The sequence below is a fragment of the Mobula birostris genome, chromosome 26 (assembly GCF_030028105.1).
Source record: "Mobula birostris isolate sMobBir1 chromosome 26, sMobBir1.hap1, whole genome shotgun sequence".
Lineage (NCBI taxonomy): Eukaryota > Metazoa > Chordata > Chondrichthyes > Myliobatiformes > Myliobatidae > Mobula > Mobula birostris.
The window spans coordinates 46,487,035-46,515,017 of record NC_092395.1 but is presented as its reverse complement, the minus strand read 5'-3'; the positions used below and the strand labels follow the sequence as shown (position 1 = coordinate 46,515,017).

General features: G+C 41.1%; 1 protein-coding gene across 1 annotated transcript in view; it reads left to right on the top strand.

Moving 5' to 3' along the window:
* Positions 1–2,794: 2,794 nt before the first annotated feature.
* Positions 2,795–27,983, top strand: part of map2k2a (mitogen-activated protein kinase kinase 2a) — a 95,029-nt gene continuing 69,840 nt past the window's right edge. Inside the window, exons 1-3 of the mRNA XM_072244032.1 lie at positions 2,795–3,068; positions 23,493–23,703; positions 25,620–25,766. Of these exons, the coding sequence (XP_072100133.1) occupies positions 2,977–3,068; positions 23,493–23,703; positions 25,620–25,766 (450 nt within the window). The 5' untranslated portion in view covers positions 2,795–2,976. The remainder of the gene's footprint in view (positions 3,069–23,492; positions 23,704–25,619; positions 25,767–27,983) is intronic.

Sequence of the window (27,983 nt, the reverse complement as noted above, 5' to 3'; positions counted from 1 at the left end):
ATGTATTTTGATAATAAATTTACTTTGAACATTTGCTTTCATATGTTAGTGTGAAATGACCGAAGCACCACAACCTTGAGTTTCATACCCATAGAAATTATGTTATTCTTTAGTATCTTGCTCAATCGCTCGAACATGTATTTAGCAATTCCAATCCTTCTTCTAATTTCAACATCAGCCCTACTGTCAGATGTTATCAACATATACCACACACTTCAAAAGAAGCAGGCTGTGACACTGCTGAACCTCTCATCACAGCGCTAAGCAGTATTGCATCCGTATTGTACTGTCTCAGTACCTTTATATTTGTGCACTGTATCACTTTTTTTATTCACAGTTATTTTGTAAGTAACACTATTCTTTGCATTTCTGGTCAGATGCTAAATGCATTTCATTGGTTTTGTATCTGTACTTGGCACAATGATAATAAAGTGGAATCTAATCTAATCTAATCTAATCTAAAAGAGATTAAAAATGTTGCTGCAGCTTTAGAAAGAGCAAGCAATGACTGGTAGTGCCTTAGAGAAAGTAACAACAGAAATAGTCAGCATGTGTGATATGGTTCTTCAAAATTGTTTGGCATTAGATCTTCTCTTAGCGGTTAAGAGCAGGAAGAGAAACATGTATAGTTATAGGCAAGGAGTGCTGTACCTACCTGATGAGTCTGAAGACATAACTGATTTGGCTGATCATATCCATAAAGAAACAGCTAAAATACATCAATCTGATGGATGGGATTTCTTTGACTGGATTCAATTAAGTCTAGGAAGCTGGGGTTACTCAACATTGTGAGTCATAATATTTGTCCTGATATGCCTAATCATAATTTACATATTTTTTCTTTACAAGAATAAGGGCAATTATTAATAGAGCAGTTCAAACTCACGTAAGTGTGCCTACTTAGTAAGACAATCTTCCTAACAATGACACAATATTATAAATACTCTTTGATATTTCCATATCTTAGGCGAACTTTTGATTATTTTATACTTAGCGTAGTTTTTCTGCCTCTGAATTTTCAGATATAATGATTCTAAATATGTGATTTAGAATCAAAGAGGAGAATGGTAGATTGGACTGTGTAATTGTTATTTCCTTTGTAGTTTATATAACTACCTATATATGTGTGTGTTCAGTGTGTTTTTTTTCACCGTTGCAGCTGTGGTATTGCATAACTTAAAAAGGGGCTGTCTTATTGGTTAACTCTCATCTATGGAATTATCAGTCTGACATGCGAAGACCAGACCATGTTGAATTGGTCACATTTGCTCTTTGTCTCTGTTCTTTTCCCTGCCATGAGGGTCTCTTTTCCTGTCTCCCTCTCTCTCTCTCTCTCTCACCCTCATGCTTCATCTTCCTTCCTTCACCCTCATCATTTTCTAATGTTCATTACAAATTTTTATTTGTAAAAATAAATCACTAATTTTTATAGATGCACCGTAGAAAGCATTCTTCTAGGGTGCATCACAACCTGGTATGGAAGTTGTCCTGTCCAAGACCGAAAGAAGCTGCAGAAGATCGTGAACACGGCGCAGCACATCACACAAACCAATCTTCCGTCCTTGGACTCACTTTACACCGCACGCTGTCAGAGCAGTGCTGCCAGGATAATCAAGGACACGACCCATCCAGCCAACACACTTTTCGTCCCTCTTCCCTCTGGGAGAAGGCTCGAGAGCTTGAAGACTCGTACAGCCAGATTTGGGAACAGCTTCTTTCCAACTGTGATAAGACTGCTGAATGGATCCTGACCCGGATCTGGGCCGTACTCTCCAAATATCTGGACCTGCCTCTCGGTTTTTTTGCACTACCTTACTTTCCATTTTCTATTTATGATTTATAATTTAAATTTTTAATATTTACTATCAATTTGTACTCCAGGGAGCGGGAAGCGCAGAATCAAATATCGCTGTGATGATTGTGCGTTCTAGTATCAATTGTTTGGCAACAATAAAGTATAAAGTATAAAGTATGTTTAATAAACAATTGCATGCAACAAGATTAATGCCTCCTTCATGACTTCCGAAGACTCTCAGGACAAAAACATCAGGACCCAACATTTCCCACCATTGAGGATATCTTCAACAGGTAGTACCTCATGAAGGATCCTCGACATCTGAGACACCCTCTTCTCGCTTCCATCATCGGTATAGAAGCCTGAAGATCCACAATCAATGATTCAGAAACAGCTTCGTCCCCGCTGACATCAGATTTCTAAATGGTCCATGAATCTGTGAACACTATGTCATTATTCCCTTTTTTTTTGCAGGATGCATTTATTTTGCAATTTAATCTAATGCCTTTGAACTGTGTTGCTGCCACAAAACAACAAATTTCACATCATATTAGAGTGTGATAATAAACCTGATTGTGATTCTTTTCTGGTAAATCAATTTCCCCATTCCCATTTCAACCAACACGCTGCTTTCTCAAATGACAAGACCCCACCCATTGCTTCCACAATAACTTGGGCCTTCCCCTAACTTCCTCAGCAATTTGGGCCTTCCCCCAACCAGGCACTACCCCTCCCATAGCAACCAGGCACTACCCCTCCCATAGCAACCAGGCACTACCCCTCCCATAGCAACCAGGCACAACCCCACCCATAGCAACCAAGCACCACCTTTCCCATAGCAACGAGCAACCTCCCCTCCCATATAGTCACCAAACTCCTCGCCATAGCAACCAGGTGCACTCTGCCAATCACTCCTCTCAGCAACCAGTTTCAAGCTCCGCCTACTCGTCTCCCATAGCAATGCGCGGCCCGAGCTCCCCGGCTGCCTGTAGCGGGCCGCTTGCAGGACCTGCCTTGCCCCGGAAGCAGTTGGCGGAGCTGAGCCTGAACTTCCCTCCGTGTGTCGGAGGAACGGCCGTCAGTGAAATTGAAATGTAAGGAAGAGAAAAGCAGGCGGACAGCGGAGGGGAGGGAAAGGCAAGGCAAGGCAAGGCTGAGAGTACACAGCGAGGAGCAGCATAATGTTCTCCAAGCGAAAGGCGGTATTGCCCACCCTCACCATCACAACCACGGTGGGGGAAGGACCGTCCCCCACTCGAGGGGACACGGCTGAGTAAGTGGAGGGACGGCGGAGGTGGGAGGGGGGTGCTTGGTGGATAGGGGTTCGGTGGACGGCGGCGGCCTGAAGGGTTCCGGGGCGGGAGGGGAGGCTGTGGATTGGGATGGGGAGGTCGAGGTGGAGATATTGGTACGGAGGGAGGGGAAGGTGGGCTAGAGGGGAGGAAGCTGAAGGCCGGTGTCAGAGGCCCGGGGTTAGTCATGGTAATGCGATGCTCACCCTGCTGCCTGTGCTATGTCGGTTTTGAGTGGAGCTTGCAGAATGCTTACCTATAAGTATCGTAGAACATGTTTCCAAAGAGATTTCATACTATCCCGTGTAATGTGTTTATAGAGTGCTGTAAACTTGACAAGACTTGTCAAGCAAAAAAAAAACAACTGCTGACAAGTCAGATTGTGGGTAGAAGCTTACAAGGAGTGGGTGATATTGCCCAAGGCATTCTGTTGGTGAGACCATGTATTTTGGGGGGAGCAAGTGGACGAGATGGTTGTGAAGCAAATTCTAGAGCTTTGGTCTTTGGCAGTGGATGGACCTGTGAATGTGCTGGATCCAGAACAGAAGATGGGAAAAGATTTTGGAGTATTATAGGCAAGTGAAGATTATGGATCAGGAAGAGTGGGCCATGGATATGTTTGTTAAGGATGTGAATTTAAAATTAAGGTCTGACTTGGAACTTAGCTCATTGAATGGGGAGAGGGGAATGATTCGGATGTGAATAAGGATGCAGGCAGTAGAGTTTTGGGTGACCTTTGGTTTAAGAGCATCGACATAAGATGGAGATAAGTTGGGTAATGTTATGAAACACCTATTTGCACTTCCACAACATTACCCAACTTATCCCCATCTTATGTCGATAAGTGCAAATAGGTGTTTGCTGCTGTGGATTTGTAGTTTAAAATAAAGCTGTACATTTGATATGACACACTTGGAGACACTTTGGGTTCAGGTTGGTAATGGAGTTGATGACTGGAGAGTAGAGTTCGTGATGGGAGGCAAAATTAACGACTTTGATCAGCCCATTGGAGTAGTCAGTGCTGGATATCAAGTAGAGAATGTAACAGTTTAGAGATAATAAACAGGCCAAAAGAGATTGTCTCGAGCATGTTTAGCTTGGTGCCATCAGCATATATGTGGTGATATTGTTGGAAGAAAGTCTAATGGTGCAAATTTGGAACAATGGCATTCTGAGTGATTCACTGGTGATAATTGAATAGGTAAGAGTGGTAGCGGTGAGTGATTCTGTTCAGTCAGACAACAGTAGAGGGAAGATGTGCCATCTTCAGCCAATCTGCAGTCTTTGAAGTGTTTCAAGAGGAATTGAAACCATTTGTCACAATTGCATAGGGTACAAGTTTTGATTCTGGCAAATGGGCAGAAATATTTATAATGCTGCTCAAGGAAAACCAGTTAGTCAACTTGGATAAACTCCAACGTAAACTGAAATGTGCATGAAAAAATGGAAGCCTTGCGATAAAGTGGAGGTAATGTTGGGTTAAAAAATAACCAGTACTGAATATGAGTGTTTTTTGGGAGAGTTATGAGTTCTTCAGCATAGATCTGATCTGAGTTAAACTAGAAAAAAAGAACTTGGCACTAGGGTCTGGGTATTGATATTGTTTATTCTTGCCCTTTAAGTGATGGAATTGTATTGCCACTCAAAGTTATGGAGAGAGTTTTCTTGAAGTTCTGTTGTCCAAGGATATGGAGTTAGAGAATTTGTGATGAAAATATTTCTAGTGTCAGTAGTAGGGTTGATGAGGTAAATGAGAATATAAGGAATAGGAGCATAGGCCATTCCTTCTTTTAAGCCATTCAGTAAGATCACAGCTTGCCTTTTTTCGTGTCCCTTTTATTGTATTAGTGATTCTAAGCCTTGTGTTGTATACGTGCAATCTTGTGTACATCTTTCAAAATTCTGCCTCGCCTTGAGATAACAGTTTAACTACAAGCCAACTTGCTTTTTACAACTCCAGTAAACACACTAATGTTAACTTTGAGCTGAACTTCTCAGTATTTTCCATTTAATCCCATTTGCTTGTGCAGGTGTTAGCTGAGAAGTGGCTCATTGTTATTGAATAGATTGTTGAGACACCCTGTAGTTTTGAATGCTGAGGCAATTTACCCGCCAGAATTTCTACCTTCGGGAGGAAAAAGAAAGTATTCTTCTAATTAAATATAAAATTTCCACATTGATAGGTCTTGTAATTGTTATTTAGATGACTGCATTCTTGCCTGAAAGTCAGAATGTCCTGGCTTAAGTTTTTCCACCAGAACTTGCCTAGGCTACCAAGGTTGGCATTTCAGTGCAGTGTATTTATCAGGTCATTCCCATAAAGGTCAAGAAGTTAATAGTAGGTCTTTGTCCATTCATTACACTAATCAGAAATGATGAGACAATTTCCTTCATGTTCAGACTAATATCTGCAAGCCAAAGGTAGACTACTTGATCAGTCATATACTTAATATTCAGTTGGTAAATGATTCAGTATTCTGAAGACTTGCACAATCTTCCAGGATATCCTGCAGAGAATTATGTAAATGTAACTTCTTTGTTTCCACTTATTATAATAGTTCTAAACTTGTTTAAGTGGGGTTGTCATTAAGTTGTGACTTTTTTGATGTTTATGGAATGCTGTTTCCTTCCAGAATATGTTTTCCATTTTCTATTTGACTAATTTGAAAAAAGAAAATCAAATCTGTAGATACTACAAATCTGAAATAAAAGCATACAAGTGTTGGAAACATTGAACTGATAAGGCAGCATCTGTGGCAAAAGTAGCAGGTTATCTTTGAGGTCTTTTGTTGACGTTTTCTGTTTCTAGAACATATAGGAGAGCACAGGAGCAGGCCATTTGGCCCACAGCGTTGTGCCAAAGCAGCTAAAAAGCAAATCAAAAACACACAAACACTAATCCCTTCCTCCAACCTACGATGTCCATATCCCTCCGACTTCCTTATATCCATGTGCCTATCCAAACGTCTCTTAGAAACTTCTAATGTATTTGTCTCTACCACCATACCAGGCATCCACGGTTATCTGAGTTTAAAAAAAAAACTTGCCCCTCACATCCCCCTTGAACCTACCCCCTCTCTCATTCAATGCATGCCCTCTGATATCAGCCCTGGAAACGGCTTCTCTCTGTTCACTCTGTCTATGCCTCATAATCTTGTAAACCTTTATCAGATCTCCCCTCAGTGTAGGGCGCTCCGGGGAAAACAGCCCAAGTTTATCCAGCCTCCCATGTTAGCACGTGCCCTCTGGGACAAGCAGTATCCTGCTTCTGTTGGATCCGTTTGTCAATTTGAAAAGTAGGTTTCTGTGCTGTATCTTTCTGTGCATCTATCATGGGCCTAAGGAAGTGAGCAATGCACGCTAGGTAGTTCTTCACGCAGATTGTACCAAGTCCAGTTATTTCCCTAGAATTCTACTGTGAAGGCTAGGTAGTAATCATCTGCTTCCATTTAATTTGTTTTCTAATAAATGAGCATAGGGAATCTGTAACTCAGTAACCAACAGGGTAGTGGTGGTAGACAACAGATGTAAATACAAGTAATGTCCTAAATTGCTTTTTCTAACTGTCAAGGGCATGATGGGCTGAATGCTTTCCTGAGCTATAAGTTTTGATTCAATTATTTTTGTACTTGAATTGGGCATGTTGGATTATTTTTCTCTATTTAAAAAAAAACATCCTGTTGTTTATTTTTCAAATTATTTTTAGTACAGTTATTTTAGTTCATGCTTAGCGACAGCTTTTTGCTGCATACGCAGTTGATGCCAATTGTTGACATGCTGATCTATGCACTTTCCAAGATTGTGTTTCTTGTGAATTTCAGGGGGAAAAATTGAATTACACATCTCCAATACATTACATTTCTTTTGTTGCTTTGAGCAGTGAGTTATTACAGTCTGCAAACAGTAATCATTCCAAGTTAAATGTTAAATTTTAGTGTTGCCTTCTAGTTATTAGATTTATGCATTTTCCTGACCTGGCTGTTGAACGCACATGTTGAAATGCTTGTTTCATGCTTAATTTCTGAAAGTACAAAACTGTTTAGCAAATTAAATGTGTGGTGCTCATTTATTTTTGTCTGAAACATTTTTTTTTGTGGGGGGAGGGTTCAGTTTTGTACAATTGAGTTTGTATTCACCTCACAGGTGTAGTTCTCACCTAAGCATGAAAAATCGAAGTTCATGGCTGACTTGAGCACAGAAATCAAGAAGGTGTGTTTTTTTTGTTGAAATCCTAAGAATTAAGTTAAGGTCCTATCTGTGACGGAGCCTTTCAACACAGAAATAGGCCCTTCTACAAACCACACTCTTTCCAGGCACTGTACTGATCTAAATACTGTAAATACTATTTGTCCACATCAAGTCCATAGCCTTGTACACCTTGAAAATCCAGGTGCTTTTATAGATGCCTCTTAAATGTATTGTATTTTCCTCTTCCACGCTTCCTGTGGTGGAGCGTTCCAGATATCAACGTGCTGCATGTTAGAACAGGTCAGCACAGTACAATGTTGTGCTGACTGATATACACCTACTCCACAGTCCCTCCTACACAGTCCACAGCACTCCAATTTTCTTAGGAGCTTTTTCATGTCCCACTGTATCAACCTCTACCATCATCCCCGACTGTCTGTTACAGGCACTTAGCACTCTGTGTTTATAAAAAGAACCTGCCTCTGACATCCCTCTTTATATATAAAAATATATATATATTTCTCCACTCACCTAAATGGATGTCCTCTGGCATTGGCCAATGCCACACTGGGAAAAGATACTGATTGTCTGCTCTGTCTGTGCCTCTCATAATCTTATATCAAGTCACCTCTCATCCTCTATCCATCCAAAGAGGAAAGCCCTAGATTGCTCAGACTCTCCTTATACGACATATTCTCTAATTCAGGCAACATCCTGATAAATCTTATCTGCATCTTTTCTGAAATTTCCACATCCTTCCTTATGATGGCGCAACCAAAAATGAACGCACTACTCCAAGTGTGGTCTAATCAGAATTTTATAGAGCTGCAAAGTAACTTCACAGCTGTAGAAGTTGATTTCTGACTAACAAAGGTCAACACACCATACACCTTCCGAACTACTCTATCAACTTATGTGGCAACTTCAAGGAACCTATGGACTTGGATCCAAGATTGGTCTGTTTCTTCACACTTTGTCATCTCCTTGAAAAATTCAGTTAGGCTTGTGAGCCATGCTGACCATCTCTAATAAGACCATGCTCCTCCAAATGCTTGTCAACCATGTCTGTAAGAATCCCCTCCAATTGTTTGCCCACTACTGACATAATTCCCTGGGCTACAATTCCAAGGATTACCCCTATTATTTTTCTTGAACAACAGAATAATGCTTTCTATCTCCAGTTCTCTGGTGCCACTCCTGTGCCCAGGGAGGGTACAATGGTTATCAACGCCACAGCAATCTCTACCTTCGCTTTCCATTGCAACCTGGGCTATATCCCATCTGGTCCCCGAGACTAGTCCATTCTAATGTTTTGCAGAAACCGCAACACTATCGTTTTCCTAACCTCAATGTGTTCCAGCACATTAGCCTGTTCTATGCTGACTCCACATTTGTCACCAAGCCCCTCTCGCTGGTGAACACTAACACAATGTATTAACTACAGAACACCCCACCTCCTCTACCTCCATACACATTACCTCTTTCAACCCTGAGCAGTCCTGTCTTCACTCTAGTCATCCTCCTGTTCTTCATGTATGTGTAGAACACCTTGGGGTTTTCCTTAATTGTACTCACCAAGGCCTTTTCATATCCCCTTCTGGTTCTTAAGTCTGTCCTTGTACTCCATTCTGGTGATCTCATAATTCTCAAGCCCTGCCTGATTTTTACTTCATACATTTTAAGAATGCTTCCCTTTTCCTGCTTACCAAATGTTCCACCTGGTTCCTTTACCCTGTCTCAGTGAGACAAACCTATTCAAATTCCCATGTGAGTTGTCTACCTCCATATTTCTGCTGTGCATTTCCCTGAGAATGTACAGAATATAAAATGCTGGTATTTATGGACATTTTATTCCATACCTCTACATTAACCTCTAACTTTATTTTTATAGAATTCTTGATTCTCATGGCAACACGTCACAACAGAATCCTAATACATGTAAAAGTATATGGCAAATAAAGTTAATTAATAAAACTTTCTCTTTTGATCTCCACTAAACCACCTCCTCCAACTCAACATAACCCTGTGCTGACTTATTTTAGATTATTGGATAGAGAGTTAGAATTTGTCTCATAGTTTCACATGCCTGTGGGTTACCACTCAATCTCCTTCACATCTGGGAAAACAAACCTAGCCAATCCAATCTCTCATTATTACTAAAACTTTCCATTCCAATAAACCTTTCCAGCCCAATCAAATCTTTCCTACAGTAGTGACAGAGGAAAGTTTGCCATACATTCTCTTCACCACCCCAGGCTCCTGTGTTACCACTTTTAGGGAACTGTTAACTTGCACCCCAAGATCCCTGTTCAGCAATGTTCCTTGAGGTCCCAAAGAGGATGTACCAATGGTAGTGTAATTCAGGAATCTATCCAAAAAATATATTTAGAACTCACCTCAAAATACCGTACTCCTTTGAAGGCAATGAAATGTAGCTACTATATAATACCGAAAAGCAAGTAGCCATTTTAGACAGAACACAAGCCACGAGTAACAGCGTGATACTAGCAAGCGGACCTGTCTCAGTGCTGTTGACTAGAGCCAGCTGCTGTGCTTCAAAATAATGTCATAAAGAATGTTTACAGAGGAGAAGACAAGCATGGACTTTAAATGTCTTTTCCCAGAATGGACTTTTGAGCGCAGCACTCTTTCAGTACAGCTTTGGCAGTGTTATCCGAGATATTGCAGTCTCTTATCTGCAGTAAATCTTGAGCCTGTGAGCTTTTCATCCTGGGGTGAGATTATGACAACTCAGCCACATGACTACCCATCTAATCCACTGAAGGTTTAAAATGTGAGATCCACACAAGAAAGCTGTCAGACACTCCAACCTTGATGCTTAGCAGCAGCAGGCAGTTCATTTTCATAAATGTTTAATGCTCAGTGAGGGAAGTGTCAATATTTCAGGAATGTAATACAGTGACAAATGGAGAACCAAATATAAAATTTGAATAGTGAGTAAAGATTGAGCTTGAAGTGTTTGCATTATGCAGCTTTCATATCATTGAGTTATTTGGTACAAATCATTGATATTAGAATTTCATAAGTCTATCAATTCATTTCATGTAAGATTTGTGACTTGTAACAATCTTTTTCGGTTTTGTTTTCCTTCATCCTTAATTTCTTTGACACTGTTACTATTTTATGGCTGTAGAATGTCCAGTTTTGAATATAAAAGTAATAGGTTCTTGGTTAGCCAGGGCATCAAAGGGTATGGGGAGGAGGCAGGGAAGTGGGGATGACTGGAAGAATTGGATCAACTCCTGATTGAAATGCGGAGTAGACTGGATGGACTGAATGGCCTGCATCTGCTCCTATATCTTATGGTCTTATAAAAGGAATGTGAAGTTTTACATGACAGAACGAGTTTTGACATGCACTGTTGAAATAACTGAAATAACGAGGAAGTGACCAGTGCATGTCCTGACAGTCAACACAAAATAGTTTTGATTGGACAATCCACTGGTTGAATATTTAAATGCTAAACTAGATAGCAGAACATTTAGTTAAATAAAAAATGTTGAATAATCTGCAGCAATTTAAATTGTAGTGGTGAATGGCTCTACAGTAAGAGCATGCCAATGCAATGACAGAGGAACCAAAAACAGAATAACATTAATATAGTGCTTCAATATTTTTCCTTCAATTTTCTGTCCTCTCTGAAGTTCTTTTTCCTGTTGCATAATCCATAGTAGTTGCATGTCTTCTGAATTTTCTGTTTGCACGGGACACCACAGTGGAGCCAAGGTAGGTCATCTAATATCACATAAATCAGCTCAGTCCATTCATAACACGATACCATATTTTTATTTCATAATTTCATGTTGCCTTATTAAATGAAAGTCTGTTTCACAGAGCATTGTTATTTTTGCCTTTCCCTTGCAACCAGCTCTCTCGTGTGCCTGTAAGTTCCTGCTTGGTTTTCTGACCAGCCACCAGGAGTAGTTAATAGTAAGCTGATTAATCTATTAACCCCTAGATCTTTGGGTGGAAGCCAACCCAACTAAGAGAAAACCACACAGTCATGGTGAGATAATACGAACTCCAAGTGATGGAGATCAGGATCAAAGCCGGGTCAGTGGAGTTTCAAGGCAGCATCACAAGCTTCTGTATTAAAACTCCATCTGATCTGTTTTGTTCTTATTTTGGCTCCATTTTGAAATTGTTTGTTGTCCTTCCTCTAGTGCTGCTTGATAGCCTGATCAACAAAGCCCAAATCTTCTTCCTGTAATGAATAAACTCTTCTCAGGTTTTCATCTGGGAGCAGGTATTGATTATAACTGATGTTTCGATGACAAACGACTATTTCAAAAGCAGATTTCTCCAGTGACCCAAAGGGATACCCACATGAAGGAACACAGGAAGTGTATCTGTGTGGGTTATACTTTATACTTCATTGTCGCTAAACAATTGGTACTAGAACGTACAATCATCACAGCGAGATTTGATTCTGCGCTTCACACTCCCTGGATTACGAATATTAATATTAAAATATTAAAAAATAGTTAAAATTAGTAAATAATAAAATTTTAAATTTTATATCATAAATAGAAAATAGAAGAATGGGGAGTAAGGTAGTGCAAAAAAACCGAGAGGCAGGTCTGGATATTTGGAGGGTACGGCCCAGACCCAGGTCAGGATCCATTCAGCAGTCTTATCACAGTTGGAAAGAAGCTGTCCCAAATCTGGCCATACGAGTCTTCAAGCTCCTGAACCTTCTCCCGGAGGGAAGAGAGACGAAAAGTGTGTTGGCTGGGTGGGTCGGGTCCTTGATTATCCTGGCACCACTGCTCCGCCAGCATGCGGTGTAAAGTGAGTCCAAGGATGGAAGATTGGTTTGTGTGATGTGCTGCGCCGTGTTCACGATCTTATGCAGCTTCTTTCGGTCTTGGACAGGACAACTTCCATACCAGGTTGTGATGCACCCTAGAAGAATGCTTTCTACGGTGCATCTATAAAAATTAGTGAGGGTTTAGGGGGACAGGCCAAATTTCTTTAGTTTTTTTCAGGAAGTAAAGGCGCCAAAGAAATCAGCAGTAGCAGAACATTGTGTTCGCAATAGCCATAGGACTGACTTCAGCACAAAACTACTGTGCTGCACCAATGGCTTTTGGAAATGTTTGGTAAAGGAAGCCATTGAAATAAAACTAGACAAAAAGAATTTTAATAAAGACAAAGATCTCGCTCTAAGTAAAAACTGGAATTTGGTTGTAAACAAATGTGAAAAGTAGAAACATGATTGGATGATGACTAGCCAATGAGGATGATAAAGGGGTATAAATACCACTGAACTAGACATGCCCAGGCATCATCTCTGATGAAGATGGCAGAGTGTGTCATTGAAACATCGGCCGTAATCGATACCTGTACCTGGGTAGAAGCCGGGAAAGCACAAGATCCTTTTTCTTCCCATGATGCTCGTTGTATGCCATAGCCACACTTTGGTAATTGGAGTTATCCACTGACACACTATTATGGGTATTGTGAGGCTTGCTTCTACGCTGCAATCCAATCTACATTTGATGTTAGGTAACATGTTTCTCCCATTGCGTCCTCGTCAGCATCCCCAAATCTGATCCCATTCTGCCCCCTTCAGCATCCCCAGAATTAATCCCATTCTGTCCCCTTCAGCATCCCCAAAACTGATCCCATTCTGCCCCCTTCAGCATCCCCAGAATTAATCCCATTCTGCCCCCTTCAGCATCCCCAAAACTGATCCCATTCTGCCCCTTTCAGCATCCCCAGAATTAATCCCATTCTGCCCCCTTCAGCATCCCCAGAATTAATCCCATTCTGCCCCCTTCAGCATCCCCAAAACTGATCCCATTCTGTCCCTTCAGCATCCCCAGAATTAATCCCATTCTGCCCCCTTCAGCATCCCCAGAATTAATCCCATTCTGCCCCCTTCAGCATCCCCAGAATTAATCCCATTCTGCCCCCTTCAGCATCCCCAGAATTAATCCCATTCTGCCCCCTTCAGCATCCCCAAAACTGATCCCATTCTGTCCCTTCAGCATCCCCAGAATTAATCCCATTCTGTCCCTTCAGCATCCCCAGAATTAATCCCATTCTACCTCACTCAGCATCCCCAGAATTAATCCCATTCTACCTCACTCAGCATCCCCAGAATTAATCCCATTCTGTCCTCTCATCCCCAAAACTAATCATTTCTCCCTAAAAGGGTGTGACTTCAGCTACGGATGCTCCAAGCTCTGGAATTTTCTCCCACAAAGCTCCTCTTGTAACCTACCTCTATAGTTAAGTTTGCACCCTAGTGTTTCCTCCTTTTAACAGATTACCATCACCTTTAGCTTGGTAGTCTTTGAGGTGTCGTGGGGCATTTTATTGTTAAACCTGCTACAATGAAAGTCAAGTAACCTGACACCCTTGGGATTTTGTTGGTCTGGTATTAGCTGTTACTTACTAATAACTGGAAATTCTTTCACTTTGTTTTACAAGTTGCACAGTAGTATAATTTAACAGTAAATGTTTAAAAGGAGTAAGCAATATGCAAAGCAACATGTGCAAAATGCTGGAGGAGCTCAGCAGGCCAGTCAGTATCTCTAGAAAAGAATAAACGGTTGATGTTACAGGCTGAGACCCTTCATCAGGACTCATTCCTCACCCTGGCTGAAAACCCAACTCCAGCTCTGCATTCTACAAAGACTGTCCTTGCACACTAGGAACTGCTGTCCCCCCTCTCTTCTCTCTTCCCTCCCCCTGCCACCCCGGCTCTCCTGCTTATTCTGGGTAAATGAGTGAGTCATGCTATACCATTTCCAAGCAATCAGATGCCAAATTATTGACTTTTTACTGAATATAACTGCAAGTCCTTGTTGGAGAGTGTATGTAGGTGTGTGTTTGGTCTAAATGATCTATGCCAATATTGCCATTAACAGCAATCTAAATTTAGCTATGAATTACCAATTGCTCAATTGCATACAGGGAGGTTCTTCTATAAATCATCTTAGATGGTAATATTTGTCCAATCAAGCACTGAACTGTTGTAACCTACACAAAATGCTGGAGGAACTCAACAAGTTGGGCAGCATCTATGAAAAACCCTTCTCGGCTCAAATTTTCAACTGTTTATTCATTTTCATATTTACTCAATGACCTGCTGAGTTCCTCCAGCACTTGGTATTGCTTTAGATTTCCAGTGTCTGTAGACGTTCTCATGTTTATAATTTGCTGAACTGTTGTGCTCTGTGACCAACCCAGTAGGCAGTTCCTACCAGCTACCAGTTTAAGGTGTAGAAACCGTGCAAGCATGCTACTAAAACATCTGGTTGATCTAACAACTGGCTTGTTACTTTATCCAAAATAAAACTAACATGGTGCGTAATAGAATATATAAGTGACTTTAATTAATTTCACTTGTAATCCTTCAATTGTAATGGCAGCAGAAGTTGCCATATTATCTTAAGCTTATATAGATTTAAAACTAAGCTTTTCCATCATTGCAGAGCAATTTGTTCATCTGCGTGGTCTGCAGCAATGACATCACTCACTGGTCTGGTCAGTCAAACTTGCAGAACCAACTCGTATTTGTATAGTGTTTTAAGCATGGTAAAATATCCCAAGGTATTTCAGAGGAAAATTATTAAAGAGAATATCATTGAGCTACTTGATATTTGAACAGATGCCCAAAGGTTGGTCAAAGAGCCGTTTTAATGGGTGTAAAAAAAAATTATAGAATAGTTCAGGGAGGAAATTCTAGAGCTTAAGATCTGGTTGTCTGAAAATACAACAGTGCATTTTGATGTAGAAGGGGCCACACATTGAAGTCCACAGTGAATGGGAGATGACAGAAATTAAAGTAAAGCCTGTATGAGCAGTGTCCAAAATCGAGGGAGTGTGTCATATTCTTCAGCTTGCTTGTCTCACCATTGATGTGTGTTGATGGACAATAGTTTAAATTTATTATCAATGTGTGTATGTATGTGCATGTGTATATATTTATGTTATATATAATATACGTCACCATATACAACCCTGGGATTCATTTTCTTGCGGCATACTCAGCAAATCCAAGAACCATAATAAACTTAATGAAAGACTGTGCCCAACAGGATTTGCACAAATTGCGCAAATACAAAAAAAATTGAGCATGAGATGGTCCTTAAAAGTGAGTCCATAAGTTGTGGGAAGAGCTCAGTGATGAGCTGATTGAAGTTATCCCTACTGTTTCAAGAGCCTGATGGTTAAGGGGTAATAACAGTTCTTGAACCTGGTGGTGTGGGTCCTGAGGCTCTTGTACCTTCCTGATAGCAGCAGCTAGAAGAGAGCATGACTGATGTTGTTTTCCTGAGATGGTGCTTCATGGAGATGGGCTCAGTGGTGGGGAGGGGTTTACCCATGATGGACTAGGCAGAATCCACTACTCAGAGTATTTTCTGTTCAAGGACATTGGTGTTTCCACATGAGACTGTGATGCAACCAGTCAATATACTTATCAACAAACATCTATAGAAATTTGTCAGAGTTTTAGATGTCATGTCAAATTTTCGCAAACTTCTAAGGAAGTAGAGGTGCTGCCGTGCTTTCTTCGTAATTGCAATTGCATGCTGGGCCCAGGACAGGTCCTCTGAAATGAAAACACTGAGGAATTTAAAGTTGCTGACCCTCTCCACTTCTGATTTCCCTCCTCTCTCCCCTCCCCCCCCCATGAGGACTGGCTCGTGGACCTCTGGTTTCCTCCTCCTGAAGTCAATCATCAGCTCCTTGGTCTTGCTGACATTGAGTGAGAAATTGTTGTCGTGGCACCACTCAGCCAGATTTTCAATCTTTCTCCTTTATCCTGATTTATCACCACCCTTGATTCGCCCAACGACAGTGGTGTCGTCAACAAACTTGAGCATGGCATTAGAGCTGTGCTTAGCCACACAGTCATAAGTGTAAAGCAAGTAGAGTAGGGGGCTAAGCGCACAGCTTTGTGATTCACCTGTTATGATGGAGATTGTTCAGTTCAGCGCAGTATCCACTGTCTGTGGCAGACTATGCCTAGAAGAGTATTGCATATGTTCAAGTATGTAATTATGTTCAGAATGCCTTGAAATGTTCTGGTATTAAACTGACCTATTTCCTGTGAAAGTCTTTAGTAGTTATTCTGAGTAGAAATTAATATAGTGGTACAAATGACACATCTTGACATGCAATTTGTTTCTCACATCATTCCCACTTTATAGCTGAAATAAATTGTTAGGTGTGTGCCAGTTTCTTCACATTGAGAAACTGAAGTAGTTGTTGACTCTTGCAAAGGTATCAAGAGATTTACAGCAATAATCAAACTGAACGAATTCATTGGGTTGAGCTCAATGTTCCTTCTGATTTGTAATGACCAGTGTCTGAAACAATCTTGAGCTGTGCAGTATTTTGCCCAGTGACAACATGTGCACACTGAATTTTTAAATGGAAGTAAACCTGAAGCTATTCTAAAGATAATAAACTATCGTCCAGTTTGTTCTTTGTACATAAATATTTCTTGTAGCAGCATGTTCCATACCTCATGAGCTTTCAGTGTAGCAGTTTCTACCATTTCATTGAGCCATTCCTCTTTAAATAAGCTAGCAGTTCTTTTGCACTTCATGCTCGTTGCTTTTTTGGAATTTGAAATAGTGAATCAATAATTTCTTCAATTAAAACATTATAAATAAGCCAGTTCTTAAACTCTGCAGACAAATCATTGCAAACTCCATGTTATGAATACTGTCCACATCAGAAACCAGAAAAGGAAATGTCATTATGTGCGGTCATGAAATATACCTATCATGCCATATACTTAACATGCTAACGAGGTAGAGGTGAACAACTTTTTGTGCGCTAGTAGCAAAAGATGTGTACACGCACACAGTTTTGGTTGAGCTGTGTCTGTGGAAGGAAAGGAATTGTTAACATTACAGGTCTAGACTTTGCATCTGGAAAGGTATTCAGTATAAAGAGGAGAGGAGGAAGGGTGATTAGGTGAATTTGTGGGGGGGGGTGAAGGATAATGGGGGGAAAGGAGTCAGGAGGAGTAGAGTTGGGCAACAGAGATGGGTTAGGCAAAAGCAGACAAGGAAAAATGGGGACATACGAAGCCAGGTGGGGGAAAAGGAAGGATGAGTAAATGACAAACATGAGAAGATGCTAGAATAAAAAGGTTGGGGAAAGGGAAGGGGGCTAGCTAGAAGAGATATCCCCAACAAGAAGGCCTCAAAGCTCTCCACTTCTTTCTTGACAAAAGAACCAACCAATTCTCCTCCACCACATCCCTCCTCTGTCTGGCAAAACTGGTCCTCACTGCAACAATTTTTTTTCTTCAGCTCCTCCCACTTTCTCCAAACTCAAGGGGTAGCCATGAGCACTCGCAAGGGCACCAGATATGCCTGCCTTTTTGTTGCCTATGTAGAACAATCCATGTTCAAAGCCTTCCCCAGTTATACCCCCTTGCTCTTCCTCCGCTACACTGATGACTTCATTGGCATTGTTTTGTGCACCCAGGCTGAGCTCATTAACTTTATCACCTTTGTCTCTAACTTCCACCCTGCCCTTAAACTCACTTGGTCCATCTCAGACACCTCCCTCCCCTCTCTTGATCTCTCTGACTTCATCTGTGGAGAGAAACTGGGTCCTTTATAAATCCACTGATTCCCACAGTTATCTCAACTATACCTTTTCCCATCCTATCTCCTGTTTTTTTTTAAAAATCCTGTTCCCTTTTCTCAGTTTCTTCGCCTCAGCTGCATCTGTTCCCAGGACATGACTTTCCATTCCAGAGCATTGGAGATTTCCTCCTCCTCTAAAGTGTGGGGTTTCCCTCCTTCCACTTTACTGCTGTCCTTAACTCCAACTCCTCCATTTCCCATATGTCCACCCCATCTTCCTCCTCCTTTAATAGTGATAGAATCCCTCTTGTCCTTACCACCCCATCAACTTCCGCAACTTCCGCCATCTCCAGAGGGATCCTACCACTAAACATATCTTTACCTCTACCTCTCCCTCCCCATCCCCCCACCCTGGCTTTCTGCAGGGAATGCTCCCTCTGCTTCTCCTGTGAATCTTCTGGGGTCATCTATTGTGATAATAGGCTCTTGCTGCTGCCTCAGGACTCATCAGAAATTGGGGCACCACTTGGTTGAGCCCCTCTGCTCCATCTGCCACCTGCGGATCTTCCCATTTGTTCATGGCTGCCTCTTGTGCCAAGATGAGGCCACCCTCTGGGTGGAGGAGCAGCACCTTGTAATCTGTCTGGGTGTCTTCACCCTGGCATGAAAACCCAGACAGATTACCAGTGAACAAGTTTCTCTCTCTCCCACCCCCTTTTCCCCTTCTTCCCACTTGGACATTTTACCTCTTTCCACCTCCTATTACATCAAATCCACCTCGCCCGGCCCTCTTCTGTCCCCCCTCTCCCCTCTTCCCCCCCCCCCCCCCCGGCCTGGTCCTCTCCTGCTCCCCCGTAGTTGTAAAGAAGGCAAGACAGCAGCTGTACATTGATTAGGAGCCCTCTCTGATATTGGAGAAGTATTGGGGGAAAGTGGTGGAGTCAGTCACGTCCAGGGTTGCTAACAGCTGCAAAAAAGATGAGGGTTAGATTTATAATTGGCAACTTTGGAAAAGAGCCATTTTCATTTACACAGCAGGGATGGAAAGTTAACAGGAATTCTGGATAGAATAAGTATAGATAATGCAAATCACAGTAAATTTAAAGACTAGAGAAGAAAGGAATGTTAAATATAGCATTTACTAAAGAATAGTGTATTGTTGAGAGCTAAAGGAAAGATGTGAAGTACTATTAAGAATATTTAAATGACAGCACTCAACAGTAACAATGTGGGAAATTGAGTTTATTGGGATAGGATCAACAGAATAGGAAGTGATTTCACGAATAAGATGAGATTTCAGAGAATGTGATAAAAGATGAGTTATATAATTTTGAAAAAATGCTAACCTGGGGAAAAGGGAAAGGAGAGTCTGAACCAGTTGCTCTAATACCCTTCAAGCTGCTTATATTTGTTGATGTGCAAAGGGAAAAGGTTATAATGAAAATTTTCAGTTCATCCGTTGTTATTGTGATGATCACCAGCTTTTAGTGAGTTCTGCTTGGGACTCTACTCATTCTGAGTTAAAATAACAATTGGCAATAACTTGTCTGTCAAATGTCAAATAATTGGCTATGATGCGGTAAGTTCTTTCTGGCATCACCCAATGCTTGGGCTGAAGGTTTCCCATGGAGGTGGGGTGGGTAGGGATCACCCAATGCTTGGGCTGAAGGTTTCCCATGGAGGTGGGGTGGGTAGGGATCACCCAATGCTTGGGCTGAAGGTTTCCCATGGAGGTGGGATGGGTAGGGAATGAGAATTCTTTATCCTTTTTGCATTCCTTCATTCTATGTTCCTTTTTTGTTGACATCTTTCAATGGGAGCAATTTTCATCTGTATACATTTTTCATGATTTTAAATGCCCCTTTCTGATCCTCTTGCACCCTCCCCAGTTCCACACGAATCCATAATTCTGAAACCTGGCATTTTTGGGTAAATCCCTTCTGCACTTTAAAGCCTTTAAATCTTTGCAAACTGTAAAACCTAAACAACACACATCAAAGTTGCTGGTGAACGCAGCAGGCCAGGCAGCATCTCGAAGAGGTACAGTCGACGTTTCGGGCCGAGACCCTTTGTCAGGACTAACTGAAGGAAGAGCTAGTAAGAGATTTGAAAGTGGGAGAGGGAGGGGGAGGTCCAAAATGATAGGAGAAGACAGGAGGGGGAGGGATGGAGCCAAGAGCTGGACAGGTGATTGGCAAAAGGGATATGAGAGGATCATGGGACAGGAGGCCCAGGGAGAAGGAAAAGGAGGGGGGGGGGAAACCCAAGAGGATGGGCAAGGGGTATAGTCAGAGGGAGAAAAAGGAGAGAGAGAAAGAATGTGTGTATATAAATAAATAACGGATGGGGTACGAGGTTTCTCTGTCTGCCAGAGAAAGCAGGATCTCCCAGTGGCCACACATTTTAATTCCACATCCCATTCCCATTCTGATATGTCTATCCACGGCCTCCTCTACTGTAAAGATGAAGCCACACTCAGGTTGGAGGAACTACACCTTATATTCCGTCTGGGTAGCCTCCAACCTGATGGCATGTACATTGACTTCTCTAACTTCCGCTAATGCCCCACCTCCCCCTCGTACCCCATCCGTTATTTATTTATATACACACATTCTTTTTCTCTCTCTCCTTTTTCTCCCTCTGTCCCTCTCACTATACCCCTTGCCCATCCTCTGGGTTCCCCCCCCTCCCCCTTTTCCTTCTCCCTGGGCCTCCTGTCCCATTTTCCTTTCATATCCCCTTTGCCAATCACCTGTCCAGCTCTTGGCTCCATCCCTCCCCCTCCTGTCTTCTCCTATCATTTTGGATCTCCCCCTCCCCCTGCCACTTTCAAATCTCTTACTAGCTCTTCCTTCAGTTAGTCCTGACGGAGGGTCTCGGCCCAAAACGCCAACTGTACCTCTTCCTAGAGATGCTGCCTGGCCTGCTGCATTCACCAGCAACTTTGTGTGTTGCTTGAATTTCCAGCATCTGCAGAATTCCTCTTGTTTGCATGCAATACCTAAATGTGGGTATGCTAATTGTAGCCAAACCTCTATTTAATAATTAATCATGGTTTCTTTGTTCTACTGCTTTTAATCCCAGGCTCATGTCTGCTTTCTGTTTAAACTGCTTTCTCAACCTGCTAATCCACTTACAGTGAATAATGCACACATTCTTAAATTATGTGCTCTTCTGGCTATTTAGAATTATGCCATCTAGTTTAAATTATCTCTTTATTCTTACTATCAGAAGACAATACTTTACATTTCTCTGTAATAAACATGATTTTTCACCTATACCACCAGCCATGTCTCTATCTCCTGGACGCTTATTAATATCCAAAGTTTGTATCCTCTGGAGAATTTCAAATAGTTCCCTTCTTTTGTCCAAGTCGTGTTTTTTTTTAAAGCTGATCCATATACTGACCCCTGGAGTACTCCAGCATTTACTAGTCCAATAAATATTTTTTCACTGCTCAGGATTATATGCTGCACAGTCAATTTTCTATCCAATCACTATGGCACTGGGAATTCGCCCTCTTCTCTGTGGCTGTTGATATTCATTCCCCTCTCTGTGACTCTGTATTCATAATGCCCCTCCCCAACTATTTATTCCTATTCAGTTGTATTTTTCTCCAATCCCATGCACTGTAAATTTGTTTTTTATTGTATCAAACTTTATTAAGACCTTAAAGTATAAATACAGCACATCGGTTGATTTCCTTGTATTCATTCTGCTAATTAACAGCCCACAGCTTTTTTAAGTGTGCTTTCACTTTCATGATTCTAAGTTGACCTGGCTCAATGTTTTTTTTTAGTTTTAGGTGCACATTCTTAAGTTACTGCGTTCTTAATGATAGATCATCTAGGATTATGGTACCATAGTAAATGCCAACTCCTTTAGAAGAGTTGGTGTAGATGAGGGTGTCTAAATTATCCTTAAAACAAAAAAAAATTAATTTGTATAAAAGTAAATTTGTCTAGTACTGCTATTTGGCCTAAATGTTTTTGCTGATTGGTATCAAATTCCTTCTGTGTTTGATTTTTGACCCCTACACACTCTAGATTGTTAAGTTTGCTCAAATATGGATTTAACTCCCCCTCCAGTGTAAAGAGGCAGTGAGTAAACTGTCAACCCATAGATATTGCTGAGTTTGAACATTTTTTTAAAAGTTCTAAGTGAGTGCAATTTAGAGGCTCTATTGTGAATAAATTTCTATTTATTTGAGAACCAACACTAAAGCATTTTCTCAATCTCAGAAAACAATGTTGGAAATTCCTGGCAAGTCAGGCAGTGTCTGTGAAAAGCAAGCTTGCATTTTGTGTAGAAACCCCTTTGTCAGAACAAGAAATCATTCATTCATATATTACATTTGAAAATAGATCATTATATTCACTAGTAAGGTGCACAAGAAAACTACATGGAGATCCAGAGATTGACCAGCTTTTTTTCATACTTCTATAATTTAAAATAATATTTTGAAATCTAAAGTGTTCCCCAGATGTGAGTACATGAATCTTGCATTTTCATTTTCCACTTTTTAAAGTTTAATTTTTTTTTAAATTTTAAGCTCTCTCTAAAACATCTCGTGTCTAAAAACCCTTCTACCACAGTCAGAATGTGATGATAGCTTTGATTAATACACGTAGGAAGAAATTTGTTTTTCAAAAGAAATCCTTCCCCAGAAGTATGCTTCCATATTATTGCTAACTATTTGCTGTATAGTTATAAATTACCAATACTGTTTAAGGAAGAAAGTGCAAAACGTGTGTGTGTGTAAGTAAAAAAATTGAATATTGCTCTTACATGAGTATTCAACTCTAAAAGAACATGACCAACAAAATTTACTGTTTTTAAAAAAGAAAATATGGATTTCAAATAACAAACAAATGACCGCACAAATTTTGGACTTGTAGCAAAACTGTAATCGATATGTCAAGGATGTATTGGGAGTGGAGCATTAAAGCTAATCTTTATTATAGCTAACTAAATTACATGAGAAGGCAAGTAAATCAAATAAATGGAAAGACAAGTAATTTTGAAATACTTGTTTACTGCAGAGAATAGGTGAGCAAGCTTTTTTGGCAAACAAGCTTGCAGATAAATATAGAAGTGTTTGACTTGCATGCCTTAATGAGAGCTATTTCCTGTGTCTTATGTGTACTGGTGAGATAACACTTTGACTTATGGTTTTAAGAGTAGATTCAGAATGAGTCTTGGCAAATAGGATCTTCAAGAAATGAGAACTTAAAGTAAATATAATTGAGTTTAAGCAATCTTTGGAAAAAAAGTGACTGTTTTATCAAGGTGCCTTAACAATCAAATATGGCTTTGTTTTTGACCTGTTGCCGCTCTGCTGTACAACACGTTTACCTCAGTGCCTATGATGGAAGGTACTGGGAGGTAGAAGGAACAATTCCAGTGAAGATGAAAAGTCAGCATGAATTTTCTTTCATCCTTAAGTGAGCTCTGGACCATAGTAAACACTACAAAACACTTGTTTTATAAGTTATATCCAAATAATGCCAGACTTCTAGAGCAGATGGGTGGATGATGCAAAATTTTGAAACATTTTGAATGGTAGCTATGTGAGATTTTAATATGTTGCAGAATTCTTATTTTAATTCAAAATACTGTTTTATATTCTAGAGCTAACCTAGTAACCTTACCAAAGAAGTTGGAGGAACTTGAGCTTGATGAGCAGCAGAAAAATAGACTTGAAGCCTTTCTTACACAGAAGGCCAAAGTTGGTGAACTGAAAGATGATGACTTTGATAAGATATGTGAGCTGGGTGCTGGTAATGGAGGTGTTGTCACTAAAGTACGTCACAAGCCTTCAGGTCTTATTATGGCAAGAAAGGTAAGCTACTTTTAGCAGCATATGGCAACTATAATTTGACATCCCAAACCTTGACAAAAACGTTCAGGAATTGCCTGTCACTGCTTTCTGCAGAAATTGAGATCATTTGGGTTAATAGGCATTTGGCAAGGGCCAATAAAAGAACTTGGGTTTAAGCTGAGTGGCTATTGTTAGAGTGGGGACCAGAGGCTTTGGGTGTAGAAGCTTCAATGAGTTGAGGTTCCTGAGAGGTTTCTCTGTCTTTGTCTGTTAGTGCTTAGATAGCATAGTGAGAATGGATCCCAGGTCAATGGTGTGCTCCTCGTGCCAGATGCAGGAGACCTCCACTCTCCCCGATGACTACTTCTGGGTGCAGCTCCTTACAGACCATGTTAAGAAACTGAAACTGAAGCTGCAGCTGGATAACCTTTCCTCATGTGGAAGAAAGAGGTGATGGCTAAGAGCTACAGGGAAGGAGTCTACCCCTAAGCTGCAGGAGGTGGGTAGCTGGGTGGCTCTCAGGAGAGGGAAAGGAAATGGGCAGGTAATTCACAGTAACCCTGTGGCTGGTCCCCTCAGTAACAAGTATACCATTTTGGATACTTTTGGGGTAACGGCCTGTCAAGTGAAAGTTGCAGCAACTTGGTCTCTCTGGCACCAAGTCTGGCTCCGTGGCTCAGAAGGGCAGGGGTGTAGAAGAGGAGCGCAGTGGTAATAGGGGGTTCAGTAGTTCGGGGAGCAGACAGGAGATTCCAGTGATGTGAGACGTGGGTGGTATGTTGTCTCCCAGGTGCCAGGGTCTTGGATCAGGTCCACAGCATACTAAAGGAGGAGGGTGAGCAGCCGCAAAAGTCGTGGTACATATTAGAACCAACAATGTAGGTATGAAAAGGAATGAGAGAATGTTGGGAGCTAGGTAGGGAACTGAGAAGTAGGATCTGAAGGGTGGTATTATCTGGATTGCTGCCTTTGCCATGTGCCAGTGAGGATCAGAATAGGGTGATATGGCAGATGAATGTGTGGCTGAGGAATCGGGTCAGAGTTTCAGATTTGTGGATCATTAGGATCTCTTCTGGGAAAGTATGATCGATACAAAAAGGACAGGTTATCCTTATGGGCAAGTTTGCCAGAGCTGTTAGGAGGGTTTAAGCTAGTTTGGCAAGAGAATAGAAACCAGCGTGACAGGTCAGAAGATGGGGCAGTTGGTGTACAGGTAGATGCAGCGTGCAGAGAAACTGTAAGGAAGAATAGGCAGTGGAAAAAGCTGGATGGGTTGAAATTTGTCTATTTTAATGCAAGAAATATTAGGAACAAGGGTGATGAACTGCATTAGAGAGCATGCCCCCCCACCACCCTCAGAGCTACAGAGACGGACGTGCAGAGTTTTCATGGGTGACTTGAACTTCCCTAATATTGATTGGCACCTTAATTCAAAAGGTTGAGTTATGGCAGAATTTGTGAGGTGTGTATTAGGTGTGACAGGAACATGGGAGCATATATTGGGAATAGATGTACTTGGGAAAATACACAGTGGAAATGTGGGTGTTGGTTAGGTAGTGCTTGCATTGGATTCTGGGTAGGTTTGTCCCTCTGAGGCCAGAATAGGATGGTATGGTGAAGGAACCATAGTTGACAGGAGATGTGGAACATCTACTCAAAAGGAAGAAAGAAGCATACTTAAAGTTGGGAAGCAAGGATCAGATGAGGCTCTAAAGCATTACAAGGCAGCCAGGAAGGAGCTTACGAATGGGCTTACGAGAGCTAAAGGAGACATAGGAAAGCCTTGGTTAGTAGGATTAAGGAAAACCCCAAGGCATTCTACGTTCACTATAGAAGCTGGTATGATTAAAATGAAGAATATCATACTGAGCACTTAACTAATTTTTAAAGAAACTAGTAAGTCAGATAATCATCAGAAACTTGTTCTCATTCTCCAGCTGATTCATTTAGAAATAAAGCCTGCCATTCGCAATCAGATCATCAGAGAGCTCCAGGTGCTACACGAATGTAACTCCCCATATATTGTGGGCTTCTATGGAGCATTTTACAGTGATGGTGAAATCAGTATATGCATGGAGCACATGGTAAGTGTTTAAGCTGAAATGAACAGGTTGGTGGTTTTTTCCATTCTAATTTCTGTATTGGCCTAATGTGGGATTATTTTCAAGGCATGAGTCAGAGACCTATTCAAAGGCTTTTTCAAATGGGAAGGGAAGGAGAAATGTTCCTACACCCAGGTTGTGCATTTATTCACCTTTCTGAATGCAGGAAGTGCAGGCCAGGCTAGTGTTCATTACATAACCCATTTGTGTTTGAGGTGGTGGTGATTTCATATTGAACTATTAGATTCTTCTAGTAAATGCACTCACACAGGGCCATTGGTTAGGGAGTTCCAGGATCAAACGTAGTGATAACAGAAGAACAGTGATGTAATTTCTAAGCTGGGGGAACCAGAAATTGGTGGCAAAGCAAGTAACTTGTGGATATTATAGACTGTATGAAATGAGCTGCCTTGTTTTGTATGGCCTTGAGTGTACTGAGTGTTGCTGTAACTGCATTCAATCAAACAGGAAATATTCTTCACCTTTCTCCCATCCAAAAGACTTAATCAGGAGCATGACAAAGTGTAAGGAGGTGAGTCATTTTGTAGGATATGCAGCCTCTGACAACTCCTCACAAAAATACAGGCATTTTGTTAGCTTTCCTATCAGTGCAGCCCCCGAATACTAAAAATTGTGAAATCAGACTTTTGGATCCTTCCTTGAGTCTGGAGAATTTTGGTAAATTCAAACCAATGTATCAAACTCTCACCAACCACATCTTTCAACATCCTAAGACTGAGTCTGTTACAGATCTGTACACCTATCAGTCCCCAGCTCAAAGTTTGCTCAATACTGTGTCCCTGGTGATTTTCTCTTTTTCAGTTACTTTACTTTATTACTTTATTGTCGCCAAACAATTGACACTAGCGCGTACAATTATCACAGCGATATTTGATTCTGCGCTTTGCGCTCCATGGAGTACAAATCGATAGTAAATATAATAAAAATTTAAATTATAAATTATATAAAAAAAAAAGAAAAAGGATAGTAAGGTAGTGCATAAAAACCGAGAGGCAGGTCCAGATATTTGGAGAGTACGGCCCAGATCTGGGTTAGGATCCGTTCAGCAGTCTTATCACAGTTGGAAAGAAGCTGTTCCCAAATCTGGCCGTACGAGTCTTCAAGCTCCTGAGCCTTCTCCCGGAGGGAAGAGGGACGAAAAGTGTGTTGGCTGGGTGGGCCATGTCTTTGATTATCCTGACAGCTCTGCTCCGACAGCGTGCGGTGTAAAGTGAGTCCAAGGACGGAAGATTGGTTTGTGTGATGTGCTGGGCTGTGTTCACGATCTTCTGCAGCTTCTTCCGGTCTTGGACAGGACAACTTCCATTCCAGGTTGTGTTGCACCCTAGAAGAATGCTTTCTAATTTACAGTTTGTAAATCTCTTTCTGGGATTTCACATGCATCCTTTTATAGTGATAGGCAATACAAAATATTAGTAACTTTTTCTGCTGTCTCCTTCTGATTTTGATACTGTATTTGATCTCTGGGCCACATCCAAAGATGTACAGGTTAGTAAGGGTTAGTAAGTTGTGGACATGCTGTGTTGGTGCCTGAAACATGGTAACATCTGTGAACTACCCCAGAACATATTTGGACTGTGTTGGCCATTGAAACAAACTATGCATTTCATTGTATGTCTTGATATACATGTGACAAAAATCTAATCTTTAATGTTCTTGCTCTTTAAAAACAGATTTTTCAATTTGTCATGCCAGCTGTATATGCCTATGATGCTGCTGCAAGTTTTTCATTGTACTATACCTCATTGTACTGTGCACATGACAATAAGCTCAACTTGATTATTTGTAACTGCAGCAGAGCGAGTTCATTGACAGAGCAGTGATGGTAGAGCACAAGGAGAGCAAACTGCAAGTCGTCAAAAACTTATCACCAATTTATTGTGCTGTAAGGTCATACATTGTATTTTACTGCCAAAATAAATTCCTATCCCAAATAGATTAAGATGACTGGTCAGCAAAAGTAACACACAGTACACATGCCAATCCTCATAGAGGGATCAGAAATGGAGACAGCGAGCAGCTTCAAGTTCCTGGGTGGCCAGATATCTGTGCGTCTAACCTGGTCCCAACATATTGATGTAGTTATAAAGAAGGCAAGACAGTGCCTATGCTTTATTAGGAATTTGAAGAGAATAGGCATGTCAACAAATACACTCAAAAATTTTGATAGTTATACCA